A 16,697-nucleotide genomic window follows, 5' to 3' on the forward strand; every position below is an offset into this window, starting at 1 on the left:
TTTAGTCCACAGTTCCTGCTGCTTCTGTGGGTACTTGACCTCTCTCATTTTGTGGACATTTTGGGTCCCGTTACCTTGATTCTACATTCTGTCCTTGTGATTCTAGTTCTGGGTGGTGACTCACCCTCTCTACCTCTCCCACTTGACACAGGTTAGAGCCCCACCTGTCAGTCGCTCCACAGTTGGCCTTGTAAACTTGGCAAAACCATTTAAAGTCCTGACTACATCTGTGCTTCTTTATAGCACATGCCTGTGGGATCAAAACATAATGATCCAGATGAGGGAGGTCATGGCTTTTTGCTTGCACATGTCAAACAAAGATGGAAAATTAAAAGCAAGGAGCAGAGAACCCTGGAAAAACCATGACTTTTTTTTTTTCTCCTGAAAAGAATTTTTACTGTCAAAAAGAGTAAGGCGAAAATATACAGTTCGAAGCCCTTAGAGGCAGAATTATCTCTAAGGAGAACACTTTTAATTTTGGATGTCAGTGATTCTTTCATAGATTTTGTGCTTTTGAATGAATTTGTTCAGTTGGAACCCAGGGAAGCCTGGTTGCATGGGGAATTAATCATACACATCAAAGTTGAATAACTTTATTATCTTAATACAGCTATTGTTTTTAGACAAGTAGTACATGTTCATTATATAAAATCTAGAAAATATAAAACCCTTTATTAATATTTAAAAAAAGATTTTATGTATTTATTTGAAAGAGAGAGTAGAGAAAGAGGGAGAATGAGAGAGAGAGGGGTGTGGGGAAGGGCATAGGAAGAGGGAGAAGCAGATTCCCCACTGAGCAGGGAGCCCGACCTAGCGCTGGACAGCAGGGTTCAGTCCCAGGACCCTGGGATCATGACCTTAGGAAAAGGCAGACGCTTAAACAACTGAGCCACCCAGGTGCTCCAGAAATACAAAACCCTTTAAAGAGAAAGTAGTCCAGAAATAATCCTAACATTTTGGTGTATTTCCTTGTTATTGATTTTTCTTTATGAAATTTGGATCATAGTTCATCCACAGTTTTAGATCCTTTATATACTTTTGCACCTATTGCCATTTTTTTTTTTAAGATTTTTAATTTATTTACCCGACAGAGAGAGAGAGAGAGACCCCAAGTAGGCAGAGAGAGAGGGGGAAGCATGCTCCCCCTCTGAGCAGAGAGCACAATGCGGGGCTCAATCCCAGGACCCTGGGACCATGACCTGAGCTGAAGGTAGAGGCCCAACCCACTGAGCCATCCAGGCGCCCCATGCACCTATTGGCATTTCTCGAGTGTTTTTCTACATCCTTAAATACTCCTTTATTTTTTTTTTAAGTTTTATTTAAATAACTTCTGTATTCCATGTGGGGCTCAAACTCATGACCCCAAGATCAAGAGTCACATGCTCTTCCAATGGAGCCTGCCGGGTATCCCCTTAAATAGTCCTTTAAAAATGCTATTTTTTTAAATATAATTTTTTATTTTTTTATTAACATATAGTATTATTAGTCCCAGGGGTACGTCTGTGAATCACCAGGTTTACACACTTCATGGCACTCACCATAGCACACGCCTTCCCCAATGTCCATAATCCCACTAAAATGCCATTTTTAATGGCTTCTTATCATTCCACCGAATGACTGTACCATGATTTATTCATCTAACCCCTGTTGTTGGACATTTGTGAATCCTATTACAAATAGTACTTCAGTGTAAATATTTGAACCTTCATTTTTGAGTACTTATCCAATTATACCCTTAAAATCGGTTCTTTTTGAGCATTTTGCATTTCCCAGGTCCCCCAGCTCTTTGTGGAGCTCTGCTGTCCATGCCGCATGGCCGGGGTCAGCTGCTATGGGCTAAATGACCACAGAGGCCTTGGGTGCGTGGGTCTCGCTTGGTAGGAACTATTTTTATTCCCTTCTAGAAGAGGGCTCCTCCCAGTGAGTTTAGCTGCTCAGCACACAGGAAGTGGTCAACTTGACAAAGTCTTGCTGGCTTGTTCTGAATGGGGGGCTTTCTGCAGCTCCTCCGGGCTGTGGGAGCTCCCTGAAGGGAGGTGTCCTGGCCAAGCCTCCAAGCAAAGACCTTTGTTGGCAAGTAATCCCCTTTCCGAAGTGGGGCGATTGCAAGGCCCCACTTGCAGGGGGTGGAGGAATGAAATTCGTACCCTTGAGGCTCTCCCTTTGGGATGACTGGTCCTTGACGTCAAGACTGGAGTTGGTGGTTGGCTGGGTAAGCCCTGGCCTTGCTATGATGAGCCTGTGTGTGCGTGTGTGTGTGTGTGAGGGCGATAGGTAAATAAGCTTTGCCACCCCTGGTAGCAAATTCTCTGGTGCCTTCCAAAGACTATCCACTTTTTTCTCTTTCATGAGAGGACTTCTCTTTGTATGAGTCTCCCAGGTGCCTAACAAAATACCATACACAGGGCGGGGGTTGGAGAAGGGTTAGACAACAAAACTTCCTCACAGCTCTGGAGGCTGGAAGTCCCAGGTCAATGTGCCGGACAGTTAGGTTCCTCAGAAGGGCACTCTTCCTGATTTATAGAGGGCTGTCTTGGTTCTCAAATGGCCTTTCTTTTGTGGCCAAGAGAAAAGAAAGATGGAGGGCAAGGTGGGGGGAAGGGGAGACAGAAACCTTTTTTTTTTTAAGATTAAAAAAAAATTATTTATTTGACAGAGATCACAAGTAGGCAGAGAGGCAGGCAGAGAGAGAGGTGGAAGCAGGCTCCCTGCTGAGCCGAGAGCCCGATGCAGGGAACTATCCCAGGACCCCAGAATCAGGACCCAAGCCAAAGGCAGAGGCCTTAACCCACTGAGCCACCCAGGTGCCCCTTCTTTTTTCTTCTTCTTCTTTTTTTTAATGAGGCCACCAGTCCTATGGGATTAGGGTGTCATCCTTATAACTTTATTTAAACTCTAACCTCCTAAAGATCCTATCTAAAAAGACAGTCACCTTGAGGGCTGGGACTTCAACTTACGAATTTTGGGGGTGTGCAGACATTCAGTCCGTAACACTCTTACCCACTGCTCTGTTGTTTTCTTATAAGATTTATCATCTTCTATAATACTCCTTTCTTTCCTCTTTCTTTCTTTCTTTCTTTCTTTCTTTCTTTCTTTCTTTCTTTCTTTCTTTCTTTCTTTCTTTCTTTCTTTCTTTCTTTTCTCTCTTTGATTATTACTTGTCTCCCACTACTAGAATGTGAGCTCTATGAGGTCAGGTGTCTTTCTTTGTTTTTCGCTGGTGTCTGCAAGAACCTAGAAGAGTGCTCACACATGAAATGTGAGCGAAGAAGTGACTGGGTCAGCCACCATGGCTATCAAGGCGGGAAAAGAGAGAGAATAAGCGCTAGAACTGCTGGTAATACATGGGAAATCCCAGGAAGTCACAACATCTAGGAAGGGAAATTGGGACCTAACCTGTCTCGGGACTACTAATGCGTTGTCCAGCAGCACACGGATCATTTCACTTAAGTATGATGAGGTGGAGACATTCCACTTTGTGGTGCAAACTTGGGTCCCTTTGAGTTGCTGTGGAGTTTATGATGTTGTAATCTGCTTGGGCTGCCATAACAAAATGCCATCAACTAGGTGGCCTAAACAATAGAAATTTAATTTCTCACAATTCTCTAGGCTGGAAGTCCCAGATCATTGTGCTAGAATGATGGAGTTCTTACGAGAGCGCGCTTCCTGGCTTACAGATGGCCACCTTCTCTCTGTGTCCTTGTGCGGCAGAGGGAGGAAAGCAAGATTTTTGAGCTCTAATCCCATCATGGTACAATGCCCTTATGCCCTTGTCTAAACCTAATTACCTCCCAAAGGCCCAGCTCCAAATACTATCACACTGGAGGTTAGGACTTCGAGTTGCTGTGCACATAGACCGTGAGTCCTCAGCCCTGGAGACGAATGCCTGGAAAATAATCAGGTTATTACATTAGCTAAATGCCATCATAGTGCACGCAGACTGGTCAGAGCCAGGGAGGCTGTTATATGCTCATCATATTTCCAGATTTTGTGGAATTGTAGTCCCTAAGAGGTCGAATTTCATACAAATCATATGTACCGTGATTAGATTGAATTCCTTATTCTTTTCATTTATTAAAAATTCTTGCACCTTCTGGGGAACAAGTGCAGGGTCTGAAAAGTGAATATCATACTGTTTATTTTTTTACCTTTTAAAAATTATTTATATATTTATTTAAATTAAATTAATTAACATGGGTGTATTATTAGTAAGTTCAGTGATTCAGTGAATTCGGTCTTCTATAACACCCAGTGCTGATTACATCATATGCCCTCCTTAATGCCCTCGCCCAGTTCTCCCATCCCCCCTCCCCAGCAACCCTCAGTTTGGTATCACACTGTTTTTAAAATACTGTGGCTTTAAAAAATAGTTTAATACTTACGAGAGAGAAATTATCAGATAAAAATATCTTAGCTATTCCCACTACTAGTTTTTTGCAGATGCGCTTTAGAATTATTTTCCAAGCTCCAATGGAGCCTACTGTGTCAATCTAAGAATGATTTTGTAAAGCACTGACATTTTTATAGTATTGAGTTGTTTCATTCAGGAATATGGTGGGTTTCTGCATCTTTTCCGGTCATCTGTGTCTCTTGATGAATTTAGTCGTTTTCTTAGTATAAAGCCTGTACTTTCTTTGTAACTGTTATTCTTATGTATATTATAGGGTTTTTTGTTGTTGTTGTTGCTGTTGTAGGGATAGTTTTCCAGTGTATTTCCTGACAATTAATTGCTATTATGTTGGAATGTATTGATTCTCGAGTACTTTTAGTTTATTCTTTTGAGTTTTCAGTCCTACTATCCACATATAATATTCGTTTTGTATTTCCCTTTGCAGTTGTTGTGACTCTTAATTTCTGTTGCCTGCTCTACTCTTGACCCCCCAAAATATTAAACAGTGATGGTAGAGAGAGCACATGTGTTTTGGTCCCAACTTGAGAATATCTGCTGTGTGCTGGTCCGTCCTGGCCTGTATGCCCTCAGATTTGTTCCTTGACTTTCTCTGCTCCCTTCTATTGCAGGGGATTAAAATTTGCAGGCTGCGCATTCCAAGGCCCCAGTGTCAGCTGATGTCCATCTGGGTTCAGCCCATAGGAGGTTCATGGCTCCAGCTCTGGCCATACAGATGTCTCTATAGTTTCAGCCTCTGTTGGGTGAACCTGGGACCCAGGCTCAGGAAATACCCTTTGTTCTTTTTATTCTTCCAGCGAGGCTGCCCTCAGTCTCAGCAAGAGGGACCCTGCCCCAGATCCCCTGTCTTACAGGCCCGCATATCATAAACACACAAATAATGGTCTTGGGAACTCCTGGTTGCCCCTGGGTCTTGGGATCCTGCATCAGTCGGCACAGCCTGGCTTGTAAGCCTCATCACATGCTCTCTTGGCTTATGCAGTACAGGCCCCAAGGAAATGCCTTTCTGAACCTCTTGCCCTGTGTCCTCAGAACAAAATACAACCGCATCTAAATTCCTGTAAGTTCCATGGGCTCTATTGCAGCTGATGTTGGAGTTACACACTGCTTAGGGGCCTGGAAAGGGTCTGCGGCTGGAGGCACTTTGATCAAAGAAAAGATGAAACAGTGAACTTGTCAAACCCTTCCTCCCAGATAGCATGCATGTAATAGATTTTTGAACAAGGAAGTGTCACTTCCCAGCCATGATGGGCATCCATTTTCTCACTTCCCTTTGTGTTCCAATTCATGTTCTGGAGTTACACATGAATTAGATATTTTGAACAGTGGCGCACAGTGACGGAGGCGCGTTTTACAACATCATGCTCTTGTGATTCATACCGCTCTTAAACTTAGTGCATTTCTAGACCTAACCTCGATTTTGGTCTAAAATCCAGAAACGTTCTTGATAACACATACAGAAGGTAGTTTGAATTTGTTACTAGAGACATGGCCTCAACTGAGCCAATAGTCGTGAAGTTCTTTGGAGAGACTCAAAGATTATTTGTATGTCTTGAATATATCCATAGACAAAACACATTTAATTTGACTTTCTAGCCTCTTAAGACATGCAATGGAAATGCTGACTAAAGACATTAAATTTAATTTAGAAAGGATGTAAGATGTACTAAGAAAGCTGAATGAAATAATAGAAAGTCCTCAAATAGAGAGCAAAATGTGATCTTTCATGGAAATAAAATTAATCTCAATTTGTGCTATCTATAATTTTTTGATATGAATTATTGCTTACTGTTAATAATATAAACAAAAGTATATCTAAGTTTGGTGATTTCTCAGTTAGATGGGTTAAAAATACTTGTTTTTTTTAGAGGTTTATATTATGTTTTTTTAAAAATTTTTTATTTTTTATAAACATATATTTTTATCCCCAGGGGTACAGGTCTGTGAATCGCCAGGTTTACACACTTCACAGCACTCACCAAAGCACATAACCTCCCCAATGTCCATAACCCCACCCCCAGAGGTTTATATTATGTTTAAAATCCAAATGCTGAGTGTGAAATGACAAGTGAGGTGCTTTTGTTTGGTAAGCACAATATTTGTGTGTGTGTGTGTGTGTGTGTGTGTGTGTATAATTTAAGGGATTAAAAATACTTTTAAGTCGTAAAGAAAATGGTTTTCTAAGTAGAAATAACCTGCATATGAGACCAAAAGTGATATTCTTATAAAATATAAGGAAATAGAATAAGGAAAGCAAATGTTTTCTGACTTTCAGGAAGAAGGTTCAGGTACAAATAATCCCCAAATAATGCTGGTAGTAACTCTTTTCCAACCATTATCGATCAAGGTATGGTCTTGACTGTAGAGAGGTTTGAACAAATTAAGCAATGTACTATGATTTCTGGTAGTTTTCTTGCTAGCACAGGAATATTTGAAAGAACTGAATGCATATTGTAGGGATCTAGATATCACTTTGTAAGTGAAAATCATATGTGTGATAATGACTTATATGATAAAAGTGATATAGTATTTTTTTACATTAATAGTAACTGTCTTATGTGATTGTTACAGTGCTTGAATGTAATATGTAAAAGTCCGAGTATTAAGTATCGCTTTAAGAATTTTATTGACATTTAAAAAAAAGTGTTACTGCTTCAGCAGAGGGAGTTTCCTTTAAATTGAAATTAATTAAAAAAAAAAGCTATTGGGGCATCTTTGTGTCTCAGTGGGTTAAAACACTGACTCTTGATTTCAGTTTAGGTCATGATCTCAGGGTTGTGAGATTGAGCCCCGCTCTCTCTCTCTCCCTCTTCCTCGGCCCTTCCCCAGCTCTCTCTTTCTCTCTCAAAACAAAGAAAAAGAAACCAGTTGGCATTACCATCGACAGAACATATCATATGTGAAAATCTTGACTATAACAATAGAGTGATTTTTCTGAAATAAAAGTCAAGAAAAGTTAAGTCTTATGAATATGTATTATAAGTTATGAATTATGAATGCCTTTATTACTCGCCTGTATATTGCTGGCCCATCAGTACATGAGCAAGCGTAATTAATTTGGTTGCCTTTGATATTTTGCCAAATCTTATTCATACCTAAATATAACTTTACAGATACTTACAAATTTGTCATCCTAAAGGTGTTTGTAAGGTAGAAGGTTCGAGTATTTTTATTTAACAATTTGTCATTTGACTTACACCTGTAAGCAGATAGTGAGATGCGGGCCTCCATTTGTATGTTTGCCCAGGACTGTCTGTCAGGGCCAAGCCTGCCTTCAGCCTAACGGTGATAGTGGCTATCTGCTATCACCTTCCTTTGCTTGCTAGGCTTCTTGGTTCTTCCATCACTCTTTCATATTGCGCAGATAAGTAGGTACAGATATGTCTTCTTATGTCCTTTTCTTTTTAAAAATTTTTGAAGATTTAATTTATTTTTTATTATTTTTTTGGTGGGGGAGGGGCAGGCGAAGAGGAAGAGAGAATCTTAAGCAAGCTCCATGCCCAGTGTGGAGCCTGGTGTGGGGCTAGGTCTCACCATCCTGAGATCATGACCTGAGCGGAAATGAAGAGTTGGAAACTTAACTGACTGAGCCACTCAGGCACCCCAGGATTTTATTTTTAAGGGATCTCTGCAGCCAACCCAACCCACAACCCTGAGATCAAGAGTCACAGACTCCACCTACTGAGTCAGCCAGCCTGGTGCCCCGGTTCCCTTCTTTGTTACCTGAAAGGTAGTTATGGGTCAAATAGTGTCCCCCTTCCCCCCGGGGAAGATATGTTGAAGTCCTAACGCCTATGACCTCAAAATGCAACTTTATTTAGAAATAGCATCATTGTAAATGTAATTGATTAAAATGAGGTCAAGCTGGATAGGGCAGGCTTATAATCCAATATGGCTGGTGTTCTTATAAGAAGAGAGAAACTTGGTGACAGAGGGAGGATGTGAGAAAAGACAGTCATGTGACAACAGAGGCAGAAATTGGAATGAAGCAGTGATAAGGCAAGGGATGTCGAGGATTTTCAGCAGATACTTGAGGGCAAGGAAGTATTCTCCCCTCCAGGTTTCAGAGGGAGCATGGTCCTGCCAGCACCTTGATGTTGGACTCCCAGTTTCTAGAGCTCTCTGATGATAAAGTTCTGACATTTTAAGACACCTAATTTGTGGTGCTTTGTCATAGAAGCCCTAGGATGTGGGCAGCATGCTAAAGATGCTCTTTGCCCCTCGTGCCCGTGCTTCTCCAGGCTAGATGTCTAGAAGTAGATCTGCTGGGTCATAACAAATGTCCAGTTTTCATCTTAACAGCTACTCCACACTGCCCTCCAGAGTGGCTCTATCTGTTATGCTCCTACCAGCAGTGCACGAGAGCACTTATATTCCTTATGGCCTGGCCAACGCTTGACATTAACAGACAAGTAAAAAATTTTTTCCATCTGATGGGCAAAAAAGAAGTATTTTAAAAAATTGTATTCTCTAGTTACTAGTGAGGTTGAATGTTCTCTTTTCTCATATGTTAATTTTCCGTTTGAATTTTTTCTTCTGTAAATTTTCTTTTTATGACCTTTGATTATTTTTCTATCGTGTTATTTGTTTTATTCCTACTAGTTCGGAATAGTTCTTTATGCAGGAGATGATCTTATTCTTTACAAACCATTCCTAGTTTAGGAAGAGGTTTTAAATATCAAGAATGTTTGTTGGCTTTAATTGGTTCTCTTTTCAGCTTCTAGTGAGATGATCAAATGATATTTATTTGACCTACTGATACGTGGCACCTGTAATTATAAGAACTTTAAGAAGCAGAGCAGTTAGGTATTTTACAGACAAGAGGAATGATGCCAATGTGGGGGGGCTTTTCAAAACATGTTGAGAGGGCTGCCTGCTTAGAACAGAGGGTGTGTCCAAGGGGGTGTGACGGTCAGCTTTGGAAAACGGCCTGAAGCCTTTGTAAAACTTTGTAAGGGGGTAAAGAGTTGAAGCTTTAAACTACAGGCAAGATGAAATTACTGCAGAATTCTTGGTAAAGGATAACTGTAGAATATAAGAGGATTAACCTGGTGGTGTGGTAGAAGAAGAAAATAAAGCTAGGAGAGGAGTTGGATGCGCAGGGGTGAGATGATAATGCTCTGATGACCCTACTGAGGAAGGAAAGAAGGAGAGTCCCTAAAAAACCAGTGTGGCTCTGTGATGAGTTGAGATGTAGAAAGAATCATAAATACCAGCATATTACACTTAGGGGACAGTCAGGAGGCCTAAAGTAGAAGATAACTCTTGGGTTTCGATTAATGTCCCAGTTGTGCAACATTAGTTAGGAAAACAGGAATAAGAATACATAGGGGGGCTTTCCTCTGAGCAAATGGTGGCATGTTGATAGATGGCAAAGAGAAAACACACCTCATCAATTTTTATTTTGCTTCTAATAGACAATGTCAAGGAGAGTGATTTCCAACTAAAGGGAGGTTGTAGAGTAGAACAAATATGCTATCTGAAGACAGTTCCCAGTAGGTGAAGAGATTGTAGGAAAGCCTGTATCTGCTCTGGGTGAACTATGCCCCAGGAAACAGAGAGAACTTTTTTTTTTTTTTTTTTTTTTAAGGATTTCATTTATTTATTTGACAGACAGAGATCACAAGTAGGCAGAGAGGCAGGCAGAGAGAGAGGAGGAAGCAGGCTCCCTGCTGAGCAGAGAGCCCGATGCGGGGCTCCATCCCAGGACCCTGGGACCATGACCCGAGCCGAAGGCAGAGGCCTCAACCCACTGAGCCACCTAGGCACCCCCAGAGAGAACTTTTAATGATATCTCTGCATCTTTGTTGTTGGCCTTGGAGAAAGCTTGGAGAATGTGAACATCAATTAGAGAGAAAGTAGGGGAGGTTGTGTGTGAGCAAATGAAATTCCAAATTTCAAAAATGTGGATTTCAGAAACTGCAAACCAATGATTTTAACGTCATTTTGGAGCAAGATCCTAGGGTAACATTCAGAAGGGATGAGTTGTGGAAGAGATCCTAGAAGAGAAAGTAGGATTATTAGAACTTTACATAGGATTATTAGAACTTTCATGTGAAAAACATGACTGACCGTGTGATAGTGTTTTTAATTTTTTTTTTCTTTTATTGGTTACTTGACTGTTAGATTAAGGAGTCACAGGACTATAGAGAAGGACCATGGGAGGAGGGGCAAGGCACATCCTTGGAAGCAGGCCTAAGGCATAGGCCCAGAGAAAAATGTTAAAAAGGAAGAAGGGATGAAATAATGGAAGAGTGAAGACAGGGATAAGAGGAAAATGTTCCTTCATTGCCAAGTGGGTAACTGTCTGGGCTTCTGGGGGTCTCCCAGGCCCCGCCAGCAGCTGGCTCTCAGGGAAGGGCAGAGCTGGGAATCAGGAGGCAGAGGCTCGAATGCTGGGTGTGCCCCAACTTGCCCAGCGACCTTATCATTTCACTTTTCTGCCTCTTCCCCGTAGTCAAACACAGACATCCTGTTAGCCTAAAAGTGCTTCTGAGCTTTACAGAACAAAATAGCTCCAGAAATTTCAGACATGGTCTGCATGTGCAAAGTGTTTGCTCTTGCTGCCACATTTTCACGGTTGGGGGAGAGAGGGAAGCGGTAGGAGGAGGGTAGAAAGGAAGGTGAGAAGGCACAGTGGCCAAGTCCCTTGGCTCCACCTCGCCATCCTAGGGAACCCAGGGGACCAGGCGCTGGCAAACGGCACATGCCCACAGCCTCTTCACTAGCCGGGCACCCAAGAACCTAGCGGACATCCTCAGGCTCTGCTATTCCTTTCAGCATATCCCATTGCCGCATCCAGGGACGGAAAGCGAGGCACGCCCCTCCCCCCACTAGATGGCACTGAAACGCCTCGTTCCAGATTTTCAAACTGCAGGGAGGATGAAAAAAGACAAAAAGAATATGGTGGAGGTGCGCTCTTTCTGGCTCGCAGGCCCAGTTGTGCAAAACAGGGCGCCGGACCCTCTTTTCCCCCGGGGTAGCTCTTTCCCCTGCAGTGCGGGCCCCCGGCTTTGGAGTGCGGGTGCAAATGAGGGGAGAGCATTAGAGAGAAAAACCCAGGCTTTCAACCTGGGAGGGAGGCTCCCAGCCTTTGCGGCGCTGTCTCACGTGAGCCGGGAGGTTGGGGGGGGGGGGGACGTTTCTGGGATGAAGTGGGGCTCGCTTGCGGCCCACCCGCTGAAGGTCTGGGGTGCCTCACTGCCTCCCAGAGCCCCTGCTGAGCCTAAATCCAGCCGCCACCCAGATGAGGACAGATGCGGCGCCGGTTTCATATAACCCCACCTCCCCTTCTCAAAGAGCGAGCCCCCGGGCGTTTTCAAAATATCCATTAAGAACCCCCCCCCCCCCAACATTCTCTTCCTCCGGCCTTGAAAGGATCAATCAATTTCCTTTTTTTCTTTTCCCGCTGGGGAGTGAGGGAGGTGGAGGCAGGTGGAGGTGGGTGTGTGTCGGGGTGTCAGGCGTTGGCGTGGGGCTAGACTGGGGTTGGCCATAGCAACCCCGCCCACGCGCTCGGCCCCAGGGGGAAACGCCTGTAGCTAGCAAGGTAGCGCCTGTAGCTTTCTGGGGGAAAACAAAGATCAGATGTGATCCAAGACACCGGCGACCAAAACTGGGGACGCAGGGAACTTCCTCAGCCCCTCTGGATGCCGACTCCGCAATAAGCAGTCTTTAAAGAACTACGGTCGATTTGAGGGAATTTTCCACCACTGAAAAGAGATAAATAGGAGATGGAGGCAACATCCTTAAATTTATAATAATGCGTGTAAACATGCTACATACCACATATATGTATATGTGCATAAATATGGATGTGGTTGGGTACATACCTATCTAGACACCATTGACTTGCCTGGTCAAAGACTAAGGCTTAGACATTTCGTGCCTGGGAAATGGTGCAGTTTATCTTTAAGGATGCTAGAAAAATAAGAGATGAGGCTCACGTTGCACGGATGACATCACTAGCTTTTGGCTGCGCGCTCCGTGTTCTCGTCTGTGGGTTTTAGCCAAGGCTGCAGCGCCCGGCGCCTGAGCGAGAGAGCGCGGCGGCGGCTTCCTCCGGCGCTCGCAGCCGGGCGTTGCGATTTCCCGAGCACCCCGGGCGCAGCCTGGGCTCTCGCTCCCCAGCATTGGCCGGGCCCGCGAGGCCCCGGAGCCGCCGCGGCTAGAGGAGGAGGCAGGGAGGGGAAGCTCAGCGACCCAGCCTCCCTCCCCCACCCTCGCCCCATTCACTTCGGCGGGCACCGCGCGCCAGGAGCCTGATCGTGGGACGCCGAGACCGCGACGGGATTCTCTGCACGCTGCCGAGTGAGCCGGCGCCTCGGCTCCTGGGTGGGCTGCGAAGAAAATGGTGCAGTCTGAGAGCGGCTGACCCCAGTTGGGTAGAGCAGACAGCTACAGTGCCGGGCTCGGGTGGCGGGAGAAGGGGGCGGATTGTTTTGAAGGGCCGGGGCCGCTGTTTTCCTCCGTGCCTACAGCATTTTCTTTGCACCTGGGCAGCACGTTCCCGGGGCTACTTGGGAGCCAGATGAAGTGAGGCAGAGGCGTCGCGGGAGAGGCGGGTCTGGAACCTGTCGGGTGGATACTCAGGAAGAAGAGGGCGCTGGGGAGATCGGCATGACGCCCGGGGACTGGCTGCCCAGCTGGCGGTGAGCCCCGATCGCGCGACCTGTCCATGGTGTTGAAGGCACCTCGAGCCGAGCTCCGCGCGCCCCGCGCCCCGCGCCCTGCCGGGTGCACCCTCCTCTGCGCACCCAGCCCCTCGCACCCGTCAGCTGCCGCCCAGTCGTCCCGGGTCCCGGGCCAAGGCTCGTCCGGTAACGCCGTCCGAGTGACCGCACCGTCGGCCCGAGGGGCCTCCTGAATGGCGAGGCCAGACGCAGACGACCCGGGAGCCCGCGCGGAGAGGTCGGCAGCGACCGTGTGCCCACGGGCTGCCCGCCTTTGAGCACAGCGCGCTGGCCCGGCAGAACAAGGGACCTGCTGGTGACCAGAGGACGGAGATTTTAAAAAGACCAAACCCAGACTGGAAGAACATTTCTTCGCTTGCAGACCGGAAGGGGGAGAGTCGCTGAGTGGGAGACCCAGGCGGGACTCAGGACAGCCGGCCCTGGCATCTGGAGGTTTCCTTCGCTGGCCGGCCGCCGCGCGGGTGCTGGGGTTCATCCGGTCGTCGCGCAGCTCCTCGTGATAGCCTCCACCCCCTCACCCCAAGATAAAGCCAGGCGAGTGGGTCCCCTCGCTACCCTGCACAAAGAAAGCCCGGCAGCCCCACGGCAGCCGAGGGCAATTGGTGTTTAGTTTCTGGCCCCAGGGCAGCGGCACCCGAAGCCCGGCTGCGCGCCGACGCGGCCGGTTCGGGGCAGTCGCTTCCTGCGGGGCAGGGAGGGGGCGGGAGGCAGTCTTGTCCGCTCGCCGCCGCCCGAGGCTGCACCTGCCCCGGAGGATGCCCAGGAGCCCGCCCGAGCCTCCCCGGATCAGAACTTTTTAGGCTGCTCGTCCCCATCCCTGCAGTCCCCGGGCCGCGCACCGGCAGGCGGGGGCGAGGGGGCGCCGCCGCGCGAGTCCCCCTCCGGTCCCCCTCCCCCTTGGCTCGGCCGCCCGCCGCTTTGTTCCGGGCGCGCGGAGGGAAGGCGAGGCTGCGGCGGATCATGCCCATGGTGTAGCCGCCAAGCGGAGGCATGGCTGCCGGAAGGTTACTGCTCTATACGGGCCTCTCGCTAGCGCTCTGCGCCCTCGGCATGCTGGCCGTGGCCATCTGCTCGGACCACTGGTACGAGACGGACGCCAGGAAGCACAGGGACAGGTGCAAGGCCTTCAACACCCGCCGGGTCGACCCCGGCTTCATTTACAACAACAACAACAACTTGCCGCTCCGGGCGAGCCGCTCGCGCCTGGACCGCTGGGAGGGCAAACTCCTCCGGGCCCGGAACCGCCGGCAGCTCTTCGCCATGAGCCCGGTGGACGAGTGCAGCCGGCAGTACAACTCCACCAACATGGGCCTTTGGAGGAAGTGCCACCGGCAGGGCTTCGACCCCGAGATCGCAGCCCTTATTCGGAAAGGTAAGCGCGAGGCGCGAGGCGTGGCGCTGCGGAAAGCCCGGCGCCTCCTAGGCCGGGTCACACTATCCCTTCGCCTGGCCACAGTCTCCCGGGCCTCCTGCTTCCAGGAGCTCAGGTTATCCAGGCCCCGCTGAGCCTCGGAGCGGCCAGAAGTTGCCTCCCGGTAGCTGGTTATGGAGGCTTACTTCTCTCTGGCCAGCCTCTGGTTTTGCGTTGGTCCCCTGGGATTCCCGTGGGATATGGTGGGCCAGGGATTTTAATCCGGGCCTAATGCTTCATCAGTCTCAGAACGGAGGGAATCCCTCATGTTGTGTTGTTTGCAGAGGAAGCCCCCAAATTGGAGAATGATGTGTCAGGCAGACAGCCTCCTAGTTTTAATCTTGGTTTTGGATGTTGAACTGATTCAGGGGAAGCATCTCATCGAGAAGGCCTTACTCACGCCACAGACATTTATTTGCTAAGTGCTAGACTGTACTATGCACCGTGCAGGCATTAGTCCCATAAACATAGTCAATCACAGCCCCGGCCCCATTGCAGCTGCAGGCCTGGGGACCAAGAGCATCATATCACGATGCTTGAATCCTCCTTCTGGGGAGGTGGTTGACAAAAGTGACTTGTGTGCATCAAATTTTAACAGGGCCTAATAAACACATAAAAAGTAGTTTCTCAGGTAACACCAAAGTGGGCGCTTAAGAGGGAAAAAAATGACCATGTTCAGAAGATTCGTAACAAAAATATGTAAAGTATTACAAAACAGAAAACAGACTGCATTTGCTAATGATGAAAATTTCTCGGATACTTGAGTGTGATCACATAATTTTTAAAAAGTCTCCTCATCTGATGCAGTTTGTAAGATCTTGGCTGATTTATACTTCGGGGACTACCCTGTTCTGTTAATCCACTGAAATACTGTTTGGACATATATTAATATTGCTCTGTAGAAGGGAATGCATTTTCTTCCATGGTAGTTGCATATGGTGTGATTTTCTGGGTCTTGTGTCCGCGCCCTCCCCCCCCCCCTCCCCGCTGTGTTTCAGTCTCTTCAACTATTCAGTGGTGAAACCAGGGTGAAAATGATGTTGTTATCTGCAAAGTCTTTGAAGCCCAGATGAAAACCACTTCTTACTGTCCCTTAATATTATAATGCAGGTTTGCTGCTGTTTTAAAACATTTGTGAGAACTGATGTCCTTTGATTTAGAAAAATGTTGAAATTGATCAGAAAAAATAGTTAATTTGGAAAAAAAAAAAGTCAATTGTTTAGGAATGACAAGCAGTGGGTATGGTCTCAGTGGCTAGTCAGATGTAGGTGAGCTGAGTCCAGAAGGAGAATCCATCTTCATTTTTGTTTTGCAGCTTCTGTGGAATGACTAGGGATTTTAGCTCATTCCTTTGTGAGTGTGTTATTACTACAAACATCACAACTGCTTCATGGTTAAGCTGATGTTAGAGCAGGGTGACCCATTTGGAGCTCTACAACTTTGTAAAGATGTGCAGGATATTAGAGCATCCAGAAGAGAGTTACTTGGTTTGGATTTAGAAGTAGGAAAGCAAGAGAAAACAGAATCGTTTCTGACAGTGGGTGACTGTAACAGTGTTCAGATTCACAGATTCATGAAGTGTTCTGTCCTTTCTTGTTCTCTGCATTCATTAAAATTGACATGGTAGGAAGTAGCTGAAATGAGAGGAAGAATTCATGTTAATACTGACTGATAGACAGTGGTAGGACTTGCTGAAGGACATTCTTGCATTTCCTTAAGTGTCTCTTGCAACAAGATGGGTTGGGTATCCTGCTGTCTGGCATTGGTTCACTCCACTCAGAAAAAGGGGGGTGGAATCCCTGCCTTCTGGTGGTTCCATTGAGGGCTTTGATTCCATGTTGCTTTGCCTGGCAATCTGGCTAGAAGGGTTGACTTGGTCTGTGCACCAGAGATGTTCGTTACCATAGTGACATGTTCTTCCGGTGAAGCTGGAAACAGAGACAGGGAAAGGGATAGGGGAAGAGTGTACAACATTTTGACTTTGTATCGACTGATTGTTAATTGCAGCAACAGAAAATGGACACGGCTCAGCAGGGGGATTGAATACACTGATACCAGTGTTGGCAGAACCTTGTATTTCACTTGAACTAATGGAGACGCTCTTCCCCATCACCCAAAATACAGCAATCACTGTCAGCTGCAAACAGCCGCTTACCACGGCCGTTTCTGTCCGTTTGACATTCTT

The 16,697-nt window shown here is 46.5% G+C and overlaps 1 protein-coding gene across 1 annotated transcript in view; it reads left to right on the forward strand.

The window, feature by feature from the left end:
• Nucleotides 1–12,289: 12,289 nt before the first annotated feature.
• Nucleotides 12,290–16,697, forward strand: part of TMEM178B (transmembrane protein 178B) — a 343,789-nt gene continuing 339,381 nt past the window's right edge. The window contains exon 1 of the mRNA XM_059172047.1: nt 12,290–14,473. Within this exon, the coding sequence (XP_059028030.1) occupies nt 14,092–14,473 (382 nt within the window). The 5' untranslated portion in view covers nt 12,290–14,091. The remainder of the gene's footprint in view (nt 14,474–16,697) is intronic.

This window comes from Mustela lutreola, chromosome 4 (genome assembly GCF_030435805.1).
Source record: "Mustela lutreola isolate mMusLut2 chromosome 4, mMusLut2.pri, whole genome shotgun sequence".
Lineage (NCBI taxonomy): Eukaryota > Metazoa > Chordata > Mammalia > Carnivora > Mustelidae > Mustela > Mustela lutreola.